The following is a 25,489-nucleotide window of genomic DNA, read 5'->3' as shown; positions in this document are numbered from 1 at the left end:
TAAACAATTTCACAAATTCTAAAAATTTCTAAAATTCAAAAAAATATTTCTAAAGTAAAAAATAAAACATCTAGAAGTGAACTGGAACCATTGGGTCAAAACCAAGTAACTATAAGGGCACTCTAGCCAACCCTGTGATCATGATCTGCAACTGTCTACTTAAACCAACCCCATGAAACCCATGACCTAAAGTCTCATGTAGGGCTTCATGATCGGCTTGTCAAAGCTAACCAATAAGCTGTGGAACTACAATCTTGGAACACATTTCACTATAGTGCAAGGGAGACTCTCTATACACTTGTGCATATATCACATTTCAAGGTTGCTTCTTGGTAATGTGGCTGTCATATATATATATATATCTATATATATTCTGCGGAAGTTTTTTTGCAGATTTAGCCCTTGCTCTCATAGGCCTACATTTGCACGTAGGAGACCACACCGCTCTTTTGGCCTACAAACTATCCCTGGACATCTCTCTAACCTAAACAAGAGATGACCCTTTGTAAACCCTTTTCGGTAGTGCGACATGCCCAGTGGAAGGTTTTTGGGCTTGACCAAGGCCATAGAGCACCCTTGGTCAATGAAAAAATACACACTTCCCTGAAGTGTATAATCTACTAGAAATGTCTTTTACATGCTCTCACAGCCTTTAAAGGCCACAAACTCCAATACCTCTAAAGCTCCATAATAAATCAGAGCTATTTTAAAGAATGAAGAAATGTAAGAAGTATCGAAGATGATTGCAACAGAGGAAGAAGTAGAAGATGCCTTTGAAGAAGGGAATATGTACATTATGGAAAGTGAATAATTAATTCCTTGTTCTTTTATAAAGTAGTTTTTAATAAGAGGAACTTTTTTATAAAATAGCTCTAATCTATAGAAGGATATTCTTTTGACTTTTTGAAAAGCAACTTTACAGAAAGAGATTTCTTTTACTTTTAAAAAGTAGCTTTATTTAACGATGAGATGACTTAACTTTTGCGAAAGTTATTGGCCCTTTTTTCTTTGTATGAAAATGTTACTTGTTCCATTGACTGAAGCAAAAGTTTAAATGTTTAATTTTTGGGCAATTGCTTTTGTGGGAGTTTACTCTGAGTGTCGTAAGAGAAATCGTCCAAAGATTTGTTCTAGTACGTTAATCAAGATATCAGTCAAGTCTTTCATAGGATCTATCTTCTCTGTTGTTAGCCCACTTGAGAAGAAACAACTAGGTGGTCTCAGACCGTCAGTCTTGATACGCCTTTTCCAGCATACTGGTTAATATTCTTTCTCGTCTTTTTTGTCAGTGAGCCATTTAGGGAGTTGGGTATCTGGTGCAACTCCTAGCTAGGAGATCTGAAACCTTCAATCTCCTTCCCTTGTCTACCCTTTACCTACCAAGGGTTCTTTCTCTCTCTTTATAAAAAAACAAAAAAAATCCTTTGTTATCCTTTAGTTTTTCAGTTATATCTCTTAGTGTGTCTTTTGTCTTCCGTTGTCTGAGTTTTTCCTTTTATATCAAAAAGTACCATACACTGAGTCGCTTTTGTTTCTCTATGTTTTCATATTATACCTTTATATCAAAACCTCAAAAAGAGTTCTCTCCTCTCTTGATCCACCGCTGCCTCTCTCCTATCACTCGGTATTGCTATTGTTGTTGTGGTTGTTATTATTGAAATTATTGTTATTGTTATTATTGTCATGTTCATGATCGTCATCGTTATCATTGTCATCATCATAATCATCATCATCATTATTGTTATTATTATTATTTTATTGTTATTGACAAAGTATATCATAATCCAATGGAGCATGGTCTTTTGTAATGCAAAGGGGCATTCGGTTTCTATTCTTGTGACAAATGATGGAGATTAACCATACTTGGCCCCCGTATTGTTAATCTTCACTGTCTGTTATGGGAGTGGACCATCGATTGCCCTTTAGGGAATGGCGTGCCATATCCCAATTCACCTTACTCCTTGGGATTATGGCATACTCTATTCTTTTTCATATTCATATTCGTCCAAAGTATACCACAATCGAGTGGAGTATGGTACGTATCCAAAGGGGATTCCACCTCATGGACAGTGGCAATTTTCACCGTACCTGTGTGGATGGCTAGTGAGCTCAACATTGTTAATCTCCACAGGCATCATCAAGAATAACGGTGGATGCCCCTTTAGAGTACAATGAACCATAATCCGCTGGTTATTGTGCAGTTTATCCTAGTCTTTTTCTTGCGAGAAGATGTGGCTATGGCCTTGAGTATTGTGGCTGAGTTAGGGGCTACGATGTTGTGTTTACAGCAATGTGAAGTGATAAAAATTCATACAAACTTCCGTGTCATGGACTACCATGGAGCCAAGGGAATTGATGAGTGGAACAAGCAATGTTGGGATAGAGAAATTAACAGTCAAGAGGTTGTTATCTTCTCCATTTCCCCATGCCATATTCATGTGCTGATTGTTTTATGTTTGATTTGGGTGGTGAATCTCCTTGGTGGGACTAGAAAGCTCCTATTTTACAAGTACTGGTGAAACTCAATTTGTACTTGATGAGAGCAGTGATATTTATTTACCTGATTTGGTGCTGTTAGTTAATTCTGCAAATACTCTTTTGATGTTTGATATTGTGTACTCAAGTAATATTTGGTATCATCATCATCATCGTTAGAACCTTACCCCAACTATTTGGGGTCAGCAATATGTGATATCCTGCAATAGTTAGGAATGATCAAGGACTGTGTTATATTATTAGTTAGAAGTAATATACTACAGCTGTTAATGTAGTCCGAAATCCATTTGCATGACTGAACTGAGGATGGCCCAAAAAAGGCCTATATAACTATTTTATCTACAAACAGAAATGAACATGCAGCAGACACATAATTGTTAACATCTGGAGTGGCTCTGAACCTAAGTGGAAATGATCCCTTTTTTGATTGGTAGTTGGACTGGACATAGTAAAATTTTTAAAGAATAAAATAACTAGGGCCATATTACAGCTTCAACTCGTTCATATGAGACTAGAAGTCTTAGCTATGCCTATATAAATCTGTGAAAAAAGAGCTTAAAAATCAAATAAATTGTTTATTTTATTTATTGATTTGCTAAGTTCTAAAAATACTCTGAATGTGTTCAGTCCAGTGTTTAAAAAAACGCTGAGTCGAACCGGACTCGCCCGGTTCGACTCGGGAATCGCCATGGACGGATCGAATCGGCGAAAAAAACGGGAATCGTCCGGTTCTAGAGAGAATCGGACGATTCTGTACAGTGACTCGCCGATTCACTGTACGGAATCGGCGTGTCGTACAGTGAATCGGCGAGTCCCGTACGGAACTTCTTTTTTTTTTTTTTTTTTTAATCCATGATAGATTTTTTTGTAATACTTGATCGATTTTTTTGTAATCCATGATCGAATTGTTTTTTGTTTTTTTTTGTAATCCATGATCAAATTTTTTGTTTTTTTTTTTTTTTTGTAACCCATGATAGAATTTTTTGTAATCCATGATCAAATTTTTTGTAATCCATGATCGAAATGTTTGTTGTTTTTTCTTGTAATCCATGATCGAATTTTTTTTTTTTTTTTTGTAACCCATGATAGAATTTTTTGTAATCCATGATCGAATGTTTTGTAATACATGATTGAAATGTTTGTTTTTTTTTTGTAATCCATGATCGAAATGTTTGTTTTCTTTTTTGTAATCCATGATCGAATTTTTTGTTTTTTGTTTTTTGTATTTTTTGTAACCCATGATAGAGTTTTTTGTAATCCATGATTGAATTTTTTGTAATCCATGATCGAATTGTTTTTTCCTTTTTTTGTAATCCACGATTGAATTTTTTGTTTTTTTTTGTTTGTTTTTTTTTGTAATCCATGATCGAATTTTATGTAATCCATGATCGAATTTTATGTAATTCATGATCGAATTTTTTGTAATCCATGATTGAATTTTTTGAAAATTTGTGATTTTTTTAATCCATGATCGAATTTTTTTTTGTAATCCATGATAGAATTTTTTGAAACTTTGTGATTTTTTTTTTTTAATCCATGATCAATTTTTTTTTTGTAGTCCATGATAGAATTTTTTAAAAATTTGTGATTTTTTTTTTTTAATTTATGATCGATTTTTTTGAAAATTTGTTATTATTATTTTTTAATCCATATTATTCAAAGAGAAAATGAGAGAGATGATGATTCCGAAGCCACCCTATCCCAGCCATATTATTCACGTATCGAGTCCCAACAGCAATAGTGCAGGTGAGCATGAAGGATGGATAATCTTCGGGGATTTTAGATTGGGAACACAACAAAACACTAACACTCAGGGATTTGGGAATAGTCAGACGCCTGCTAATATCAATGATTCGTTTTTAGATCGAATCAATGAATTGTTAAACAAATTCAATCAATGGTACCAACGTGACCAAGAAGAACAATAACGTCGTCTATCATTTTATTTTTAGATCATATGTTACTAATTTTATGCTTTATTGTAGTCCATGTATGTTGATATACTTATTCCATGATAATTTTATATTTATCCTTTTGTGTGATATAAATTAAATGCTGAATGGCGGTTCATGCAGGGAAAGCACATATCAATATTCGCATATTCATTCAAAAACATGAAAATTCTTAATGGAGTACCCTCATTTCTTATTGAATTCCTAAAAAACAATATTTATAATGAATTTTAATATTTTTTTCGGATTTTTTTTAAGCTTTATTCTGACCGATTCACCCGATTCCCGATCCGGATCGCCGATTTGCCGATCCGGATCGGTTTTTTGGAAGCCCGGTCCGGGTCACCGATCCGTTTTTTAAACCATTGGTTCAGTATGCTCACCACATTTTTAGAACTTAATGAAAAAAAAGCATCTTTCAGATTTTTAAGCTCTTTCTTCTTGTTTCTTTTCTCCTTTAATTCACACCCCCTTGGTGCTGACATTCTTCTCTGATTGTTTCTATGAACATTACATATTGAGGCAAATTCAGTCTGTTGAAGAGAAATAGCTCATGTTCTTTGGATTTTTGGTTGTTTTGTTGTCCATAAGTGAATGTTTGGGAACATTTAGCAAAATACGGATGATGAAATACGTCCTGCCTTCTGAGACCAAAACTGTAGTACTGTATTGGTGCGGGAAGGACATGTAGTTGCAAACTTAAGCCTGAGTTAGTGTACCTCATGAAAGTTTAGTATTAATGTTTTTATATATTCAAGCGACAAGATGCAAATGACTAATTCAGGCACCTGGACAGGCCAGCTGCTATTTGCAATAAAGTCCCATGGCATCCTGAGTGCCACTTGTCCAGATTGTGTGTGTATCAAAGTCAGAAGTAGTTGGCTATGCATAGTGAACAAGAAAATTGCAGACACGTTGGCTTCCATACTCATGCAACGGTGCTATTTATGTGAGTGTCTATAGATCGAGTGCTATACTGTGCTAGATGGCCCTATATATACATGCATTGGGGTAATTGTGCAATGGGTGTAGGTTGTTGTGAGCAACTAGAAGTAAGATGATTCTTCTTATTGCTCTTGTAATGGCCTGGGAGTCTAAGATTGGCTTATCGATGAAGACGAATTAGGGTATATTGTCCTTGGTCAGGAATATCTCCTAATCCACTTGAGCACCTAAGTGTTGTCACAAATATAAGCAGCTTCCTTTTTCTGTTGATTCCTTCAGCCTTTTGTCTTGTCCATCTCTTTCAACCAATGTCATTAGTACTGTATCGGCCATTGAACTGGTGGAGGCTTGGTTGGATTTGTTCACTTGTCTGACTGATCAAGTTTTCAAAATATTTACAAAATTTAAGAAAATAGAGAAAAATGGAAAAAACCTGATAAATCTAAAAGAATTCCAAAATATCCAAAAAGATATTAGGCACAATAGGGAATAAATGACATTGGAAGCCAAAATCACAAAATAACAATGTATATCACATGTAGCACTCCACTAAGGCACTAACTCATTAAGCAATGAACAATTAAACGTTGAATTTGAAGGGCATTAAGCAAGTAAATTAGTAAATTGAATCCCATATCATACAAATTACAAAGCCCCACAACGTAATTGTGTAGCACTCTCACTATCACAAACAAAGAAACCATAAAGCAATCCAAATTTCGAAATGGCCTTCTTGGCCACTCCCTTCCCCAAAAATGGTAGAAAACTTTGGAACATGGCCATTGCGGCCATTCTGTGGTCGGTTTGGCTTGAAAGATACGCAAGAACCTTTCGTGGTCTTGCAAAACCCCGACCCTCCTTTCTGGACTCGGTTATCTCTCTGGTTTCCTATTGGGCTAGTAGCATCCCAGCCTTCTCTCATATGCCTATCTCTCATCTTCGGGGTAGTTGGCACAACCTTCTCTCCTTGCCCTCACCTTCCCGTTGGATTAGTAGTCAATGCATCCCCCTCCTTCAGAAGTGATTGAACTCAATACGGACATAGCCTCTTTTAAGAACCCGGTCCCTTCAGGATACGGTGGATCCCTAGCAAATTTGAGTGGAATCTTCCTCCTTTTTCGAGTCCACTGGGAACTTCAGACTCAAATACTGCAGAAGTCACTGCCTTATTGGAAGGCCTCAAGGAGATACATCTAGCTCGTTGCCAATTTTCAGCAGTAGAAGTGGAGTGCAACTCAAGAAGCGTAGTTTCATGGGCTACCAATTTGGTGCAGCACCCTTGGAGATTGGTGGCTATTTTTGACATCATCACCCTTATTTGCAGCAACTTCCCAACACTGACCTTTACCCACATCCATAGAGGCGTAAACTCACTGGCTGACGCCCTCTGATTCTGGGGACCTTTTCATGGCTCTTTAGCAGGAACAACTATTTTGTCCTTTTTTCTTTTTGATAATGGTAACTTGTATTTTTTTTTAAAAAAAGGATTTACATGAAGAGTAAGCTACCTATGGCATCCCACATTTCAGGTGCTCAGTATACAGTAAAAAAAGAAAAAGGAAGAGCAAAGATGCTCCTGGGGAGAGAGAGTAAAGCCATACAAAAAGAAAACTAAGTATACAGGATAAAACTAGAAGAAAGGAGTACAAAAGTTGGAGAGAGAAACATATTCCAAAAAGATAAAGTGCTAATGAAGTTCTTCTAATACTCTGGTGGAGTAAGATGTTTGGACTGGCTTTCAGTATCTGACGAGCAACTACGGAGGGCGAAAAGCATTAGGAGAGAGTCACCGATGCAAAAAAACAGTAACCCAGGAGACCATACTTTGGAAGTCCTTGGTTGCCAGTCATCTGCTATGGTCGATGGTGTGGCAGACCGAAAGTCTTGTAGAATTAGAAGGTGGCAACCCTCCTGCAGGGTACTCGCAATACAGAGGCAGAAAGCAAGAAAAGAGAAGAAACTTGGGAGAGAGAGAGAGCTAATATACTATAGTAGGCACCCCCACTTGTCGGGTAGTCTACAGTGCAGAGAAATAGAGGAAAGAAAGCAAGGGGCAGCAGGTAGAGAGAGAAAGTCCAAGAGAGGTGTGACCACATAAATTGTAGAAAAATAAACTTGAAGAGAGAGAAACTCAAAAGAACTTATAGAGGGGTCTTCAAGTTGAGCTGAAGAACTATGATGTCGGGGTTGTCCAGGCATCTTTTAAGCTGGGCAAGATGCAAGTGGAGAGGGCTGCGGTAGCGTAGTGGCTGTAACCCGAAAGGCTTGTGATGTTTTTCTGTCTTCCAGCCAGATAACAAGCTAATTCTATCCAATAGGGCAAGAGGGGCTGAGCCTAAAGGCAAGGGGGAGTTTGGTAGAGCTGACTGATGAGAAGAGAGAGGAGGAAAGTGGAGAGAGGGGAAGAGGGAGAAGAGAAGTAAAGATAAGAGGAAAAGGGATGAGTGAGAGAGGCGAAGTGTAAAGATAGAAGGTAACTTCTCTAATGCAATTCAAATGTTAATATCAAAAAAAAAAAACAAACAAATAAAAGAAAAAAAAAAGTAGAAGGTATGCCCTTGCAAATATTTTACCCTTGCAAATAAGGAGTGCGCAACTTAAGTTACAGGTATGCTCGATAATCATAACTTTCCCTTCTTCTTCCCTCTCCCTTCTCTCTATCTCTCTATCTTTCTCCCTCTCTGTTTCCTCTATCTCTTCTCCCACTGCCATCCCCCTGTATTACATAACACCACACCTCTCCCCTTACCCCAACCCCCCCTCAAAAAAAATGGGGGGAACAAGGAAAAAAACAAAGAAAAAAGAAAAAAAAAAAAACATAGAAAGGATTATTTCTCTTCCCCCCTTCATCTTATTCTCTATTCGGATTCCATCCCTCCTCTCTCCCTTTCTCTCTCTCTCTCTCTCTCTCTCTCTCTCTCTTTCGTATACCTATTAACCTGTCACCTCTTTGGTCTGCTACTGCCCATCCTCTCTTTCTCCTCTTTGTCTGCATTGCCCACGCTATCCACCTCCCTTTTCTCTTTCTCTTTCTAAAGTTCGGGAGAAAAAAAAGGCAGAAAAGGAAAAAAAGAAAGAGAAAAAAAAAAAAAAAAAAACAGCGAAGGCATAGAAAGGATCATCAGTCTCTTCCCCCTTTCATCTTAACCTTTATTTTGGCTCCATCCCTCCTCTCTCTCTCTCTCTCTCTCTTTTTCTAGAACCCCCATGCTACACACCCCCTTTCTCTAGCTTTCTCTAAAAATCTCTAGCCCTTCCTTGACTGTTACAACCCACCCCATATCTCTACTCTCCTCTTCTTCTCCAGGTGTCGGATGGCCAGCCCTCTCCCCCTCTACCCCTCTTTTCCCCTTTCTAGACTTGTCTTTCAGCATTGAACAGTAAAAGAAAGTTTTCTTACAAGACTGAGTTGGAAGAGGCTCTCACTACTCATCCCATCTTACTCAACCAATGAAACTGGCCCTTACCAACCTCACAACAAGGCTCTTGTGACCTCTTAATGATCAGAGTCACCTATCTCGTGGAACGGGCCATTTCAGCCTCGGGGATTTTGCCAACAGACTTTCCACCCCAATCTCTCATTTTAATGGCTCTCCCCTCCCCCTTGGACCCTCTTTACCCACCTCTTCCTTTCGGCTTCCCCCTTCTTTCTATGGAGTTTTCACATCAGAAGTTTTTCCATGTTCAAACAGTCTCAGTAGTAGAAGTGGTTTTCTATATATTCTCTCCCCCCTGTAGTCTGAACACCTAGCTTATGGGATGCCTTTCTTTTCCCCAACCTGATCTAATGTAATCTATCATTTTTTATTCAACAAAGTTAACCATATTAAAAAGAAAATCAAAATTTCTAAATTAGATTGTTACAAACATGGGATCAAAATCAAAAGGGGTGCATGATAACAAATGATAGAACCCGTAAATGCAAGTAATATATAATCTTCATCTTCATATCCTTTTTTTTCATCACTATTACCACCTTTCTCATCATCATTGATTTCCCTCTACAGGAATTATCTAAATCCTTGTCTCCACCACCTATGAGAAATATTTGTTGTTGCTAACAAACCCTAGGACTCTAAGTGTCTTAAACATATATACTAGGATGTCTTAAACATATATACTAGGATCTCCTATTTAAGGTGATGACCTCGCTCTTTAAACATGGTTCCATGGTCTAGGGGCTGGGAACTCTTTTTGCTAAAGTTGTTAAGGAAGAGCCTAGTTTATCATTTTGCAACCTCCATTTGTGGTACCTGCAAAATGTATCACAAGGCAAATTTTTGGTTTTAAGGAGGGAAGAGCATTTTTATTCTATACAAAATTTAAAAGAGAACTTGAGCATCTAAATCCTTCAATTATTTTTTGAAAGTATATGTTATTTTTAAAAGATTATCTTTTAATGTTTATTTTAAGGGTGCTTCCTAATAAAGTTGCTTATAGCAAGCCTCAATCCCTACTCTCTATCCAACCTACGCTCCTAGTCCTGCTTTTTCTTTCAACAAGTATGGTTTTGGATATAACCATTATCATCATCATTGTCATCATTAGAGCCTTTTTCGAAACTATTTGGAGTTGGTTACACTAATCCAGGTCCGCCATTCTGGTCTATCAAGGGCCATACACTCAGTGAGGCTATAAGTCCCTGTATCTTTTCTCACTACTTCCAACAATTTTGGGTCTTGGATATCATTAAAAATAAAATAAAAAATCTAAACAAGGATTTAAAAGTTGAAAGTTAGAAGTTACTTCCTTGTGCTGGTTCCATTTCTATCGAGTTTTTAAGAACCTCCTCCATGCCTTTGAGAACTAACCTCTCTTGCAATCTCAATCTTCTCTAAGTCATTGAGGTCCGAGCATGTAGGCCTTTCAATGGTCCTGCAATTTCACATTATTCCACTTGATTAGAATTAAGAACTGTAGTATTATACCTTAATAGAAATATAGTTTGGGTTTATACCTAATTGCTATCAACCTGTTTTTACCTTTGTCTCAACCTCAAGTTAAATGCATGGAGACCAAGTATCTGAGCCTTTTTTTTTTTTAATAAAGTTAACATTGTATTGCTATGGAGTGTTAGATTACAGAGGTATGGTGGTCCGAGAGCACCCTCAAGGCGTGTCTCTTCGTAAAAAATGGGTTAACCTTGTACAAAAATTGGGCTTATAGAATCTGCCCGATTTCAACGATTTACATGAAGTTCTCAAAAAATTGGGCTTATAGATTTGCCTGAATACAAAATATTTCTATGCTGTGTGCCTGTGGACCAGAGCAAAAAAGGAGGTGAACTGGGTGTGGTCTTCTACTTGGATTCTAGCCCCGTCGGAAAAGTGGGGATAATAGAGATCAAGAGGCCATCTGCATGTTGTCCCTCGTGGGAAATTGAGGAGAACAGGTTCATGAGTTCTCTCTGTCCTTTAAATCTCACCTTCAGCCGACTCTACACATCTGCAAGTGGAAATTTGTGAGCCGATCCTTCGGGGCCATCATATTGGAACCCCATGATCCTATACATTTCTTGCACATCTGCAGGTTTGCTAGGCTTGGAGGAACCGAAGAGGAGGGGTGAGAGCGGGGAGAGAGCGTTTTTATAGGAGGCGATCCTGAAAAGGCTGAGGGACTAGAGGTCAGCAGCCCCTGGGCCTGGGTCGAAGGAGAAAAGGGCGGGAAACTGAGGGAAAAGGAGAGAGAGGGGGAGGGGTGAAGGAAATGGTAGACAGGGGAGAGGGTTCCATTATTGAACGGGGGGAGGTAGGTGAGAAAGTGGTGGAGTTGGGGGGAAGTATAAGTGGAGTAAGGCCACTGGGAGGGGGGTGGAAAGGCGAAATGCAAGGTGCGGACTTTGCAGGTGTGGACCTGGTGGGGGGTATAGGAAAGGTGTGGGCCTGGCAAGGAGGAGATTAAGGCTAGGTCAGGGAGAGAAGGGTTCGTTGAGTGAACCGCCACTATGCCATAGGGGAGCAGGTGCCTGTCCATTTTATCACGATGAGTTGGGTGGTCCGACTGCTTGTGCGTCTGAGTTGGTTCAAATAGCTCTTCAAGGTTGAGGGCGAGGAATGTCAGGGAGAATGGGGGGAGGGGGGGACAAACGCCAGGGGCTAAGAAGATTTTATAAAGGAGAAAGAGGGAGAGGTATTCGGGAACAGCAGAGTGGGTCCCTGGTCAGGGTTCCTTGGGGGGGGGGGGGGGGGGGGGGGGGGGGGGGGGGGGAGGTAGCAGTGAGGGCTTCAAGATTTTGAGAGGTATAGGGAGGCGCCTGGAGGGTCGACAGAGGGGGAAGATGGGGGTGAGGCCATCAAAGGCTGAGGGTGACTGGGGGGTAAGGAAGGCCAGGTGTCGCCATCGTAAGGATAACGACGAGAGGGTGACTTTTCGGGAGACGGCTGAGGGGAAGTGGTAGGTAGGGAGGTGGCTGATGCGAGAGGAGAGGCGGTGATGAGACGATGGGGGTGGGCGGGAAAGGCTACTTGGGGTAGGGTTGGGTTGGGCGATGGCGACAAGTTTTCCGGGAGGAACGGCATGAGGTGACACGTGGTGGGCAGTATGTACGAGGGGTAGGGAGGAGTTAAGGCGGTGGGCACAGGTGTCGAGTATGCAGGCTGGATGGTTGGGATGTGGGCCTGATTCACAGGGGCCTTTGTCAGATGGTTCGAATTGGACGGGCCAGGTCTCAAGTGTTGATCCAGAGATTGAGATGACGGAAAGGAGTCTACGAATACTTCCTTCCCGGGTCGGCGAGGGGGGGAAGAAAAAATGATAGGAGATGACAAAGATGGGCCAGCGGGCTCGCCACCTTCAGGGCCTGAGCCTGTCAGGAGTGGAGAACCTGTAGGCTGCTTTGCTGACTCGGTAGCCCCCCCCCCCCGCCCCCCCCAGATCAGACTGATTGAGGGTGTCGACATGTGGGTGCCAACTGGCCGCCCGTTGTGGAAGGGACAGGTGGCCCTGGTGGTGCGCTCTGAGGGGGGCCAGGCTAGGGGGTTGCCGGCGGCGCCTCCTGTGGTCGTGAGCTTTCCTTGACACTGTGAACCAAGTCTGAGATGATTTTTTTGGTGATTGAACAGGTTCAGAAGGGTTGAAGAAGTGGGGAGAGGGGGGGGGGGGGGGGGGAAGGCCGTCGACCAAGAGATCGAGATCGGGAAGTAGTGGTTATCTACTTCAAGCCAGATTGTTGGAGGGATGAGGTTGGTGTCCAGGACTTCCAGGAGGATACGGATTGATCCAAGAGGGAGCGTCTCGAGGGATATCTAGTGGATAATAATCAATATGCCGCAAGCTTCCGCCATTCTCCTAAAAGTAGATGGAGACCGCGCGTGGAGAGGGATATGGTCCAGAGTGAACCATACTCTTTGTTTCCTGAAGGATCCCTCTTTGGGAGACCAAGCTCGTAGGAGACAAGAAGCCCCTTTGAAGGTAAAGGAGTTGGCCTCCTGTAAGATGCGTTGAGCTTTCCGGTGATGGGAATGAGAAGAGGAATTCGCCACTAGAAAGACGTCTGCAGGTAAGATTGGGCTTCCCCCAATGGCATTGGGCCCATCTTTCAATTCCTCTAACGTCATCTCGTTTGGGTTGGAACCTTCCAACCAGGGAAGCAAAGAGATTGGATTTGAGTTTTGCTAACCCCTCAAGAGGGGTAGAAATACAGAAGGGGAGAAACGGGGAGCGGTATTTGGTGGAGGGGCTCCCACTAGGAGGTGTAAAGGTTGTTTGGTGAGAGGTGGTTGTTGGTTTCGCAGAGGCTACCACTTAGGAGAAAGAGGCTTTCGAGGGCTGGTTTACTTCCGATACGGTCGGCTTAGGCCTCTCAAGGTGGAATGGGGGTGGAGGTGGGGGAAGAGGCGCGGAACGTGGTGGTGGTGGGTAGGTTTTGGGATACAGATCGTAGATCTGATTCCAGCTGAGTGGCTGTTCTCGACGGCGATTGTACTGAAATTGAATATTAGAGAATATAACATGAAAGATTGTAATTTGTATTTAACTTTAGGAGATAGACACTTTAAAATCTTTATATAAATTAACCAAATGGAGGAATGAAACTTTGAAATTAGAAGAGGACAAATTGGATTACCTGGGAGGATATGTTCATGAATGTTTACTGCCATCCTTTCACCCAAAATCTTCCCGACCTTTCTTATACGAGTGTATTGCTTTCCTTATCCTTACTTGTATGTGCCTATCAGTATACACCATTTCAATCATGATGTTCAAGCCTATTGGAATCTCTAGATCGGTGAAAAATGTGAATTTGTTGTAAACATGTTTTTTGAGTTAAGCAAATAAGCAGCTACATGTAGAATAATGCAATTGCTTAGCCTGTCTTTTATAAATATAATCTCAAATTTTCCTGTACTTGGATTTCTTGAACTTCTCCTTAAGCCTTTGATTCTCTCTAACAAAAACCAAGTCTTTGAGCTTCCTTTGCTCAAGCCTATTTCTTTTCTTTGTATGCACTAATAAGAAAAAGTGCATAAGTGCTACTAATTAACCCATATATTAATAATGTATTATTTGTTAATATATTTATATCTTCTATGAGTCTATAATAAAAAATGGATTTGTAAACAAGAAAATAATATAAAATATGATCTCAAACGAACTCCAATTTTTCTCACAACCAGAAGAGCTAGTTGTCGAACTCAAGATTCGAATAGCCATATTCTGGAGGTTTGGAGCGCTACTCCCAATGCTGACTGCAATTTCTGTGCAACCTTTATAATTGATTTAAGCATTTAACATTATCATAAAGAATTTAGCAAATTTAAAATACCACACTAGTTATTAGTAAGTTGAAAGAAAACTTTCAAACAACATATGTTACCTGGATATGCTTTGCTCCTCTGTCTTAGTGCCATTTCTTTCCCGAATGACTTCACAACACTTACACTTCAAGGCACTCATTAAAACCATCCATAATTGTATCCTTTGTCTCAATATCATCATCAACATAAAAGAACTTGGGGTTCAAGTAGTACCTTTGCAATGGTCTATGGAGCTGCCCATCCCACTTGTCATCTATAATCTCCCAAATTGGGCCGTACTTGGCCTCATTATTGCCCAAATTCTCTGCAATATCCTTCCTAGATCCTTCAAGTGCATCTTATATAAAGACCCTAGAGGGCTTATCAACACCAGCCAGGCGTATGACCGTCACCGTAGAAATACTTGTATCACATGCTTTACCCCATGCCAAAAATATTTAGAAAGAATAATATCCCGTGTATCTCTAGACCACCTGCGTTACTCCAATCCTCTGAAGCAGACATAGTCCTGAATGGGATCCTCCTTTTATACATGCTCTTAAGACTAAGGTAGCCATTGGTAAATCTAGTGATCTGGGTTCTCACTAGGTCCCTCTTCCATGTAAACTTGCACATCATGCTAAGGATAATCGTGTGGCTGTATATGAAGACTGTAACCTCCTTAGCCTTAAAAAGAATTCCTTTAATAGTAGACATGTCACAAATGCCCTCAAGCATAAGATCGATGCAATGTACAGTGCAAGGGGTCCAAAACATGCAAGGCCTCTTCTAACGAAGCAAATGACTCGCAACTAAGTTAGGAGTAGCACTATCTATGACTAATTGAATTACATGCTCCTCCTGAACCTCCTTAATGCCCCTTATCAACAAATTCATGGTACTACTCCCTTCACTCCATAAATCGGTCATTATGGAATCCAAATTGAGCCCACCTATCCTTATGGGTTTTGAGATATTCCTTAGTGACTTCAACCTCTTTCTTCAATAGTTGTTCGCTAAGCTCATATAAAGCTGGACCTTTTAAACCTAGCCCAAATTGCTCAATTGCTTCTAACATTGTATGAAAATTATTCATGTGAGCAGTATTAAAAGAAATATCGCATGGTAAAACCTCCAAACAGTATACTGAACTACATGGCCTCTATCTTCCTTCTTAAATCTGTTTTCAAGTGTCACTTATCTTTTCACCTTACCTTTCCTTTTCTCAATTATTGTATCTAGTTTAGGTGTAAAAAAAGTATCAATAGGCCCTTTCATACGGGCCCTCTGAGCAACTGCCACCTGACCTAACTCCTCTTCTCCATTTTGATTCTCATCAGTGTCAACATCATCATAAAATATATGGATCCCTGCACACAATTCAGCTATATTCGTTTCCTTCGTTAATCTTCTGTTTATTTCAGCTTCTATGTACTCAAAAATCTCTGTTCAAGTTTGAGAACCTTTTTTACATGGGGCAACATCACCTCTAAAAGCGGTAAGATGTTTCTTGAATCTATTTATGTCGACATTAGAAAGATGTCTACAAAAATTGTATATAATTTATTTTTGTCATTTTTATTTGGGTTAACACAATACTTTCATCCCGGATCCCCACTCCTAGTAGACGATGTAGAAGACATCGCAAATTTGAAAAAGGAAACTCAAATACAGATTATAAACTAACAGTTTACCTGATTTTGTGATGTCAATCGAGCTACAATTCAACTCAAAAGTCTTCTCATACCTCCATTTGTTCGCAAAAAATAATTCCAATGAGAAAAGATAAGCTTAGGATGCTTCTTCAAACCTCAATTTTTTTTTTCGATTCTAAGAAATGGGCGTAATTAATCAATTTAACGTTGTGGAGTTTGTTTTTTTTAGTTTGGGGGGTTTAAACTACCTCACACACTCTTTTTAAACAATTTCGTAAGTCAAAATTACCGCAATTGCCCTTAGGTTAGCCCCCACAGCCTTGCGCGCCCACCTAGGTGCTTGCCTGGGCTGGCGCCCAGGAAGGTGCGTCCAGGTTTAGGCATGCGTCCTAAGGCCCCTTGGCGTCTGGCTTTTTTAAACACAAGGTATGTTGTTGGAACATTGTGTTGTTTTTTTTTGGGTGGATGAATAAAAATAAAACATTATTCTTATTCTCTTACTCAGAGAGAGAGAGAGAGAGAGAGAGAGAGAGAGAGAGAGAGAGAGAGAGAGAGAGAGAGAGAGAGAGAGAGAGAGAGAGAGAGAGAGAGAGGGAGATTTGCCCAATTTGTGAGTTAGAAGGCCTCTACCAGTACGAGGTGTACTGCTGATATATAGGGCTAATGGTTCATTAGTTCCTTTCCTTCCTAGATAGTGGTTGAGGTAGTTTCCTCACTGATCAATCGACTACTGCAATCATCGAGCTATTGTTGCGCAATGGTCTCGGATCTCTGATTTTAGGGTGCCGATCTTGCACCTAAAACATCAAATATTTAATTGAAACATTGATTGTTCTATAGATCCTTGAATAAACTAAAGATAACAAGAATGAATGAAAAGTTAGTGATTATCCATATCAAAACCAAAAATGCACAAAACCCTAATTATGGAACAATTTCCATAATTTAATAATTTCTAAGGTTCATTTGGGTTATTGAGAAAAAAATCGATTATTCATGATTGGGCTTGAGGCTTGCGTGGTCAAGATGATGGACCCACAACATGACATCACTGATTTTTTCCTATCTACGCTGCCCATTAACATGCCAAAAAAGAAAAATTCATTTATTCATATCAAATTAAAAACAGCAATTAGGGAACAAATTTCCATATTTCAACATTTTGCATAGTTCCACATAGTTTTTAATAACAAAAATAACAAAATGAACAAACACAAAAGACCGAAATAGCCAATTATCATTATAAAAAAGATACATAAAATTGATCTTGAATCTACAATATTCAAACCCAAAACCAATATAGTGTTTGAACCCACGACACAAACCTAAGAATAATCCAATACAGTGATTTAAAAAACTTTAATTTTCCTAAAACCAAATTCTTAAGAAACCTTACTTATTTATTAAATTTTCTAAAATCTAAAGCAAACAGATTAGAAAATAAATACAATACATTTCAGAGGCTGATACTCACCCGAACAAGTGTTCACAAACGTTGCTAGAAAATGCCCTTAGAATTTAGGGCTTTTGTGGAGAGAGAGGAGCAAGCAAAAATTCCAATTTTGCTCTCTCTCTCTCTATATATAAAAGTTATACTTTTTAACCCCAAAACCCACCTAAACTTTGTTTTGGGCCAAGCATCCTTAAGAATGTTAAAAAGACAAAATCTCGACTAAAATAAAAAAAAAATGTTTGATATATTTAGAAGGTTTATTTTGTTTTTATTGAACAAACTGGCCGTTCCAGGTATTGAATTGGATATTCTCTGTTTTAGTGTCAGTTCAATGGTTCGACCGGTTTCGGTTTGACAAGTTGGATACCCTAGTTCCCTGTTCAACTAGCGCGTTTGGTCGATCTTAATTTCATTGTTTCTAGATTATCTACGTATGCTACGCACCTAGAGATAACCAATATTGTTTTGCTTTTTTTTTTTTGGGAGGGGGGTTTGGGGTGGGGGCTTGGGCTCAAGGAAATTGTTTCTTGTAAGCTGGAATAGGATACTCCTATTTTTCGAATTTTTATTTTTTGAAATTTATATCTTGTTTGTGTTGGGATAAGGATGAATAGGTCATGAAGGTTTGCTCAAATGTTTGTTCTCTATATATACTAGGTGTTATTACCTTTGGTAAGAGTAGAAAAAACATTTAGGCTCAGAAGTTCCATGTTCCGAGTCCTATTCTTTCCGTTGGTTCCCATGGCTTTGCTGTTGTCGACCTTATTTGGTGAACTCTCTCTCTCTCTCTCTCATAATTTTCCTGTTCTCCTTGCATCGCTAATAGTCTCTGTTATCTCAGCAGTCTTACGAGGCCTACATATTGCTGTGCAAAAAATAATTATTTTAGATCTTTACACAATTTGGTTGATCGACACTGTTGTGGAATACATTTCCATGCAAATAAGAAATAAAGGTGTAAACCTACGTTCTTTTAGAGATATGTTTCCCCCCATCCAATATTACGACACTAGGCGTTTCCTTGTATTTTGGTTGTCTTCATGGTCTCTTAATAGTATCTAATTCTCTATGCATGGAGTAGAAAGTGATGCAGACTTCATAAATGCATTTCATTGATCATCTTACGCTACCGCTCCTTTTAAGTATTTTGCTCTTCATGTGAAAATTAACATTTTCAAGTCACTAGAGGACATATAGGATCAGGTCCATTAGGGCCTGCAATCGTTTGAGGGTTGAGCCTGCTGAATAGCTGGAGGATTAATTTCTTACCTCTTGTCTATGAGCTAGTGGACCCAACACTGACTAGCTGCTCCATTCTGCTCTCCAGGATGAAGAAGCTCCTATAATCCCCTTCACCTCAAGGGCACATCTCTTATCTACCTCACCTGAAGTTGCTATTCTTACTCTTTGGCTGCCTAAATCTGCTTAGCAAACTCACTGCCGTCTCAGCTTAGGTGACAAAACATTCTGTGTGGGGGGAGGGTTTGTGATGAAGTTGAGGTACATGCGCATTCTATTAGACAGGATATTGGGAAGGATTGATGGTATTGGATGTTCGTTGATATGTTCAATTATAAATCTACTATTTTATGTAGAATTGGATGTGATATTACTTCTTTTATCTAAGACTTGTGTAGCTACCAAACTAAAAATAGTTTAGGGTCATTGCTTTTATGACACTTCAAACAATTTGAAGATATTTTCAAATCTAGTCAATCAATCATTAAGATGATTTTATCAATGATGTATATTATCTTGTGATTGCTTGGAAATTAAGAAAAGAGTAGTTGCTTTATACATAACACACGATCTTTTGGCAAATTCTAGGTAATGGTTATGACACCACAAATTTTGTTGGATGCATTGAGGAATGCTTTCGTGACACTGGATATTGTAAAGTTAATCATATTTGACGAGTGCCATCATGCAAAAGGGAACCATCCATATACAAAAATAATGACGGTGAGTACATGTTCTGTTCGATCATTAGCTGTTTTACATTATTTTTTCTTTCTTAAACTATTAGCATGGTTGATGGATACGTTGCATGGTTAGGGGCCCTTGATTTTAAGAAAGATTATAGTTGTCTCCTTTTGTGCAGGAATTTTACCACAAACCAGCGAACAAACCAAAAGTGTTTGGCATGACTGCATCACCTGTTATCAGAAAAGGTGGGGGTTTGTTAATGGCAGATTAGGTTTCCTGATACTTCCATTTTGTCCTTCACAACACACACTTACTGTGTAAGACATACTGTCGTCTTTTTGGCCCATGAATCTTGAGTGGTCTTTATATAAATATATATATATATATATTTGGGGGTTTGTTTGGGGGAAGACATAGCTGGTGTGTTAGATAATAGTTAGACTAGTTTTTCTGTAGTTTTTATAGTTAGGTCATTTTTTATTAGTTTGACATTTTGTTGCTTGATAAATGAATTTTTAGAATTTCAGGTATGTATTGTTTCAATTGGTTTTTTTTGTCTCAATTCATCAGGATTTATCACATTAGTAAGTGTTACCAAAATCCGCTCTAGGGAAGAACTCGGGGCATGGCATGGGCGAGTCGTCTCTGTGAGTTCCAAGCTGACTCCCCGAGTTAGCTCTAAGTTGGCTGAAATATATCCTGAAAAATTTTGGAAAATTGTAGAAAATTAGAAAAATCAGAAAGATAAGTGAATAAAACTAAATAAAAGATATACATTGTGGAAAATTAGATTGAAATGAATTTAAATTGAGAAACATCAATTATATGGATTCAAATTGAAAAAAAAAAAAAAAAAAATTACCCAAAATTTCGTGGCCAATCCTCAACTTTTGTGCTTAATGTGAATTGTTGCCTTCATCCTTACTATAAAGCATCTTGAAATACCCCAAATTACAACCTCCAAACCACATTTGGATTTGAGTAAGTTAATTAAGCTCTTAAAATATTTTGTGTGAATAGTGAATCCCAAATATTGGAAATTCGTTTTTATGTAAAACAAGCCTATGATTAGGTGAAGAATCTAAAGATAGGCTTGGGAAACCATTTTCATGTGAGATTGACCAATGGTGTTGAGGAAACCACAAATTTTGAGTACAACCAAAATCTAGTTTGACATTTATGATCTCTCAAATCTGATATATTCAATTGATGGAGCATGCAAAAACAAGCATAAACCTGAAATTTGTGCTCAACTGGTGGCATGAGTGAAAGATAAATGTTAAGAAAGGGGTGTCAGATTTTCACCCTTCCACAAGTCCTACTTTTAACCAATTTATGCCATGATAAGACAATTGGATTTTAAAATTCCACCTACCTAACCCATCTAATACATGATAAAAATTTTAAATTTTGAATGATGAATATGCTTGGTTTTAAAAATAATTAGTGCTGATGTAAAATAAGAAATCTGAGATTTTAGGAAAGGAGTTCTGCTATATCATCGTTTGTCTGTTTAGAACATCTATTTTCCTACAAATGTTTAAGATTTGAAGTTATGAGAATTCTTTGTTTTGAAAATTGTTAGCGCCAGAAATAAGAGATTTCAAATTTTAGTACAGGCATGAGATGGGAGTCCTACTCTCTCTACACTTTTTAGGGAGAGAATCTATTAATCAGTTGGAGTTAGAGCTATATTTATTGGATGTGCTTGGACAAGAAGATTGAGAATGATGTGAGGAGAGAAATGTTCTTGGAATGCTAGACTTACTCATTCTTTTAGAGAATGATTTTAGGAAAGTTGGAGGGAAAAAGGACCCATGAAGAAGACTTCAAAAATCACGACTTCTATAATTTGTTTTCCCTTAGTAATATAGATGTATGTGAATATGACTGTTGTGTGATTGAGAGTTTAGACATGTTAACTTTTCATGTTTATGTTGCATATGGAAATGGTGTATGGAATGGATGGTGCTACTTTTCTTGGGCTACTTTGGTGGAATTTATGATCGTAATCTCTTGAAAATATAGTGTGAGAAACATTGTGGATCGTTTGCTTGATGTGCTTCTGAAATGGAGAGACCATAATTCTTCTGGCCCGGTGATTCTCTTTAGTCTATATCCTTATCCCTTTGGTTAAGATTCCTTTTAGTTTTTAGTTGCATGAGTTATATGCAGGTCAAGGGTCGCCTAGCCAGGTCATGAGTCAAATTTGAGACTTCGGTACATGAGCTTCATGTGGAGAGAGGATGACGAAACCTGCTTGCAACTCCTTGGGTCAAAAAATAGTTTACAGGATGGGGCTTCAGGATCTCTTGCTGCTTTATGTTGGACAAGCTGTTCCCTCTGTAGGAAGTTGAACTTGTGACTTTTGGCTTGTCTATCCTACGATATGCAAATTCTCAAGCAATCTCTTGGGGTTTGAAAGAAGAAAAGTTTTAGTGGGGTGCTTTCATCTGGTATGGATGGAGTTTGTTGTGAACGCCATTTTCCTTGTTTGAGTGTGCTTTCATTGTAGAAGCAGCCACATGATTGCTTCCTTGAATTTTATTGTTGGAATCGGGACATTTTTTTTTTTCAAGGTTTGAGTCGTTTCACGCTTTTCATGATGTTCACATTTTGTTGCTGAAGCAAAGGCTTTCTCTTACAGATGGTGGTGATCATAAGAAAAATTGTTTTCAAGATTATGTTTTTATTGTTAGAGACATTCCAAGATTGATTGTGGACTCAATTAGCTTAATTAATATTCTCAACTTGTTTCTTCACTCTTTATGGATTTCTGAGCAAACCCTGAGAAAATATTAGTAGAAACTCAATTATTTAAAACTGAGTTACGGCCCATTAGAAGCTCTTATTTTAACCTGATTGTCATTTCATTTTCTTCTTTTGTATGTGCTTACACAGGATACATATTTTTACTCTTTACTTTTGAGTCTTCTACTTCATTTTTGTGATCATCATATGATATGGCTTTTAGTGCATTGTGGTTTGGTGTTGTGCTTTAATGATGCTTTACTTTTCCTTTTCTTGATTATTTGACTTTTCCATTAGAATTTCTTTTTTCCCCTGTTCACAGAACATATTTCTGAATAATTTGCATTTCACTGGTTTCAGGGGTGACATCAATTGATGACTGCGAGGAACAAATATCCGAGCTTGAAAGGATTTTGTATTCCCAGGTTTTTTGGGATTTTCTACATTTACGTCTATTTTCTGGAAGACTAACCTTTGTTGTGTGTGTTCTGAAAGCCTAAAGACTCTTTATTCTAAATAGGCCTGTAATGTGTTGTTCAGGTCTACACAGTGGAGGACAGAGATGTGGTTGAAGTATTTGTTCCACTGCCCAAAGAATCTAATGTCTATTATGACCCTTTTGTTTGTCCTTATGAAGATCTAAAAATTAAGTTGGATACTTTATGGCAAAAGGTTGACTGATCATTTCTGAGAAATTTGTTGTGAAATATTGATAGGATTTTGACAAATGACCTTTCACATAATTTGTTCATGGTGAACAGTTTAATGCACTGCTTAGCTTGAAGCAGTCAGAGCAGATAAATTACAAGGACACTGAAGAAATCTACGGGAATTTGAAAAAGAAGACATGGAAATGCCATGACAAAATTATGCATTGCCTAGACAACCTTGGCCCAGCTTGTGCTTATGAGGTATCATCAACTCTTTTTATCGTTGTTTTCCTTATTTTCTTGGGGCTACATATCACTCCAGATATATAAAGAGCTTTCAAGCTCCTGTGCTTAAGTATGTGGTAATGCCTCTCAGAAAAATTCCTTTTGCATATAGTTAAGGTAAAAAAAAAAAAAAATTCTTTTGCTTTTGCATTTTTTTAGTTTGAGTGTGTGCACTCATGTGGGAAACCATTGTGGTAGTTAAGTGAGTACCCTACTCGAAAACAATTTGACGTATTTATATTGTTCCTATATTTTAGCAAAGGTTATTAGGTTTAATTTTAAACTCTAGATAATGTTTCTTGGGGAATAATAATTGTCCATTGAAGATTTGATGGATTTACCATTGTTTTTCATGAGTGCCGTGGTGTCTATGTTTGTTAGAGCCCTTCCTGTTTCTAGGCTTCGTGATGTATTTTGGCTGGAACTGTAGGACCGGTATGAGCCCGCTTCCCTCTGCCCTTCTCCTGTTGATTCCCCTCCTTTCTCTCGTCTACCGGGAAAGGAAACCTGGGTTGACCCATCTACCTTCTCACTCTCTTTGGGCCCTCGTGAGGATCCCTAGCTGTCTTTCTCCAAAATTCCTTCTCCCCCACCTTTTTCCTCTCCCCTTCACTCATCGGTTCCTGAGCCCTACCCTTTACTTCCTCCCTACCCTTTTTCTTCCCCGCCCTACACGTGTCCCCATCCACCATCCTTTGAACACTTGCCGCAATCGGTGCCTCTCCTAGGCCACCTGCCCTCGTCTACGTCAGAGGCCCTGCCACCCCTGCTGACCATCCCTGCCCACTTGTCGTCGGTGTTGACCCTCCCTGCCCACCCGCGCCGCCCCCTCCTGTCCTTCTATCGCCTGCGCCGCCCCCCTCAGCTGACGTGTACACATCGTCGACCTTCCCTGCCCACCTGTCGCCCTCATCGCTCCCCTCTGTCCACCTATTACCCGTGTTGCTCCTCCCTGTCCTTCTGTCACTTGCGCCATCCCCCCCAGCTGATGTGGCTACATCGCTTAGTTCTTCCCCTCTCCCTTACCTTTTCCCGCCATTTTCCTCTGCCCCCTCACTGCCTTTCCCACCTAACCCCTCTGGCGAGTCGTGTCACAACTTTGCATCCCTAGGTCTCCCTTCTCAGGATGGGGACACCTGGCTTATATCCTCTCCCCCCCTATCAACGCCTTGCTCTCCAACTTTCTCCCCTTTGGCTTATCCCCTGGATAATCCCACTGCGTTTTCTTCCTTTATTTCCCCTTGCCTTGTTTCTCTCCTTGAGCCCCACCCCACCTCGGTTTACTCTGCTCTAAAATCACTCCTCCTGACCTCTAAACTCTCTTCCTCTCCCCCCTCCCTTGACCTCTCCTCGCCAGTGGCTCTGTAAGTCCTGCCCTTCCCTTACCATCCATCCTTGCCCCATACAAGACCTATCCCTCCTCCTTTATCCCTTACTTTCTTCCCTCTTAACCTCATTGATTTCCCTGAACCCTCTCAGAAGTTCAAGGAGTCAGCTGACCTTTGTTTTAAACGTATAATGGACAGTAACCTCCTTCCCCAAGGAATTGTGGCGGCTCATACCTTGGACCTTTCTCCCTCGGACCCTGATACTATCTCTTCTCTGCTAGCCCGTCACTTTCCTTATACCCCGCACCTGGTCCACATTAGCCGGTACGCACTTTTCACTTTGCTTGGCCCTCCTCTTCCCATTGCAGTATTCCTGTTTTTCCTCTGTCTAGACCCACCATTTCCTCACCTACCTCCCCTCTTACTCCCATGGAACCCCATCCCAGTTGCTTCCTCTCCTTCCTCCCTCCACCCCTTCTGTTGACCCCCCAACCATTGTCTCGCCCCCTCCTCCCTCGAACCCAAACCAGGAGCCTACCCTCTCTTTGGATCAGCCTCTTGCAGTTTCGTCCCCTCTCCCCTCTCCCCCCTCTTTCCTCTTCGGTTTACCCTAATCCTACCCCTCTTCCTCTGCCAGGGCCTGTAAACTCTGAGCCCCTCCTCTCCTTACCCTATGATCTTTATCCTACCAACCCTTCTGTGCTTCTGCTTGAACATGATTTAGATTCATCTGAAATGCAAAGGGAACCCATCTCTCCCTCTCCGGCCGCTGACAACGTAGGGGAGGTCGACGGGGATGGGGATAACAGTCCAATGAGAAAATGAAGGAGATGTAGAAAATCATGGGGTTCCATCACGACGGCCTCGAAGGTCCGGCTCACAAGTTTCTCACTGCAGACGCGCAAAGGAGGATGATGGTGAGGTTCAAAGGACAGAGAATTGTTAAGCTTATTCTCCTCTAACTCCTTTGAGGGACAGACTGTAGTAGGCCTCCCGTCAGCTTCCCCCACCAACCGTCCGAGGAGGTCACCCAGAATGGCCACCTCCTCCTCTCCCTCCCCTAACCCGTGAAGGTTTTTACGTGGAATGTTAGGGGACTAGGACAATAGTCCAAATGGAATGCTGTCAAGGATTTAACCCTTAAACACCTCCCGTTGTCCTTGCCGTCATCGAAACCAAACAACCTGAGCCCACCCTGTGGCTCATTCGCCAGATATGGGGTAGAAGGCCTTGTCAGTGGGTCTCACTACCAGCAAATGGGGCTTCAGGAGGCATCTTGGTGATCTGGAAGCCTTCGGACCATTCCCTCGACT

The 25,489-nt window shown here is 40.0% G+C and overlaps 1 protein-coding gene across 9 annotated transcripts in view; it reads left to right on the top strand.

Annotated features, from left to right (window-relative positions):
* DCL3 (dicer-like 3) overlaps positions 1-25,489 on the top strand; it is a 92,468-nt gene that overhangs the window by 15,788 nt on the left and 51,191 nt on the right. For 5 of the 9 annotated variants that reach the window (XR_016047488.1, XM_088855726.1, XM_020672348.2 and 2 more), the window contains exons 4-9: positions 2,289-2,402; positions 19,064-19,198; positions 19,338-19,407; positions 22,274-22,338; positions 22,454-22,585; positions 22,675-22,824. Coding sequence is in view for 5 of the 9 variants with exons in the window: in XM_088855726.1 (XP_088711852.1) it covers positions 2,289-2,402; positions 19,064-19,198; positions 19,338-19,407; positions 22,274-22,338; positions 22,454-22,585; positions 22,675-22,824 (666 nt within the window). In the remaining 4 variants the exon portion in view is untranslated. Of the gene's footprint in view, positions 1-2,288; positions 2,403-18,563; positions 18,737-19,063; positions 19,199-19,337; positions 19,408-22,273; positions 22,339-22,453; positions 22,586-22,674; positions 22,825-25,489 lie in introns of those variants that run through there. The other 4 variants (XR_016047487.1, XM_088855728.1, XM_020672349.2 and 1 more) reach the window with 2 other exon arrangements.

This window comes from Amborella trichopoda, chromosome 13 (assembly GCF_054954075.1).
Source record: "Amborella trichopoda isolate Santa Cruz 75 chromosome 13, AtrichopodaSantaCruz75HAP2 v2.0, whole genome shotgun sequence".
Taxonomy (NCBI): domain Eukaryota; kingdom Viridiplantae; phylum Streptophyta; class Magnoliopsida; order Amborellales; family Amborellaceae; genus Amborella; species Amborella trichopoda.
Note: the sequence above shows the minus strand (reverse complement) of the source record. Positions and strands in the feature narration are given on the sequence as shown.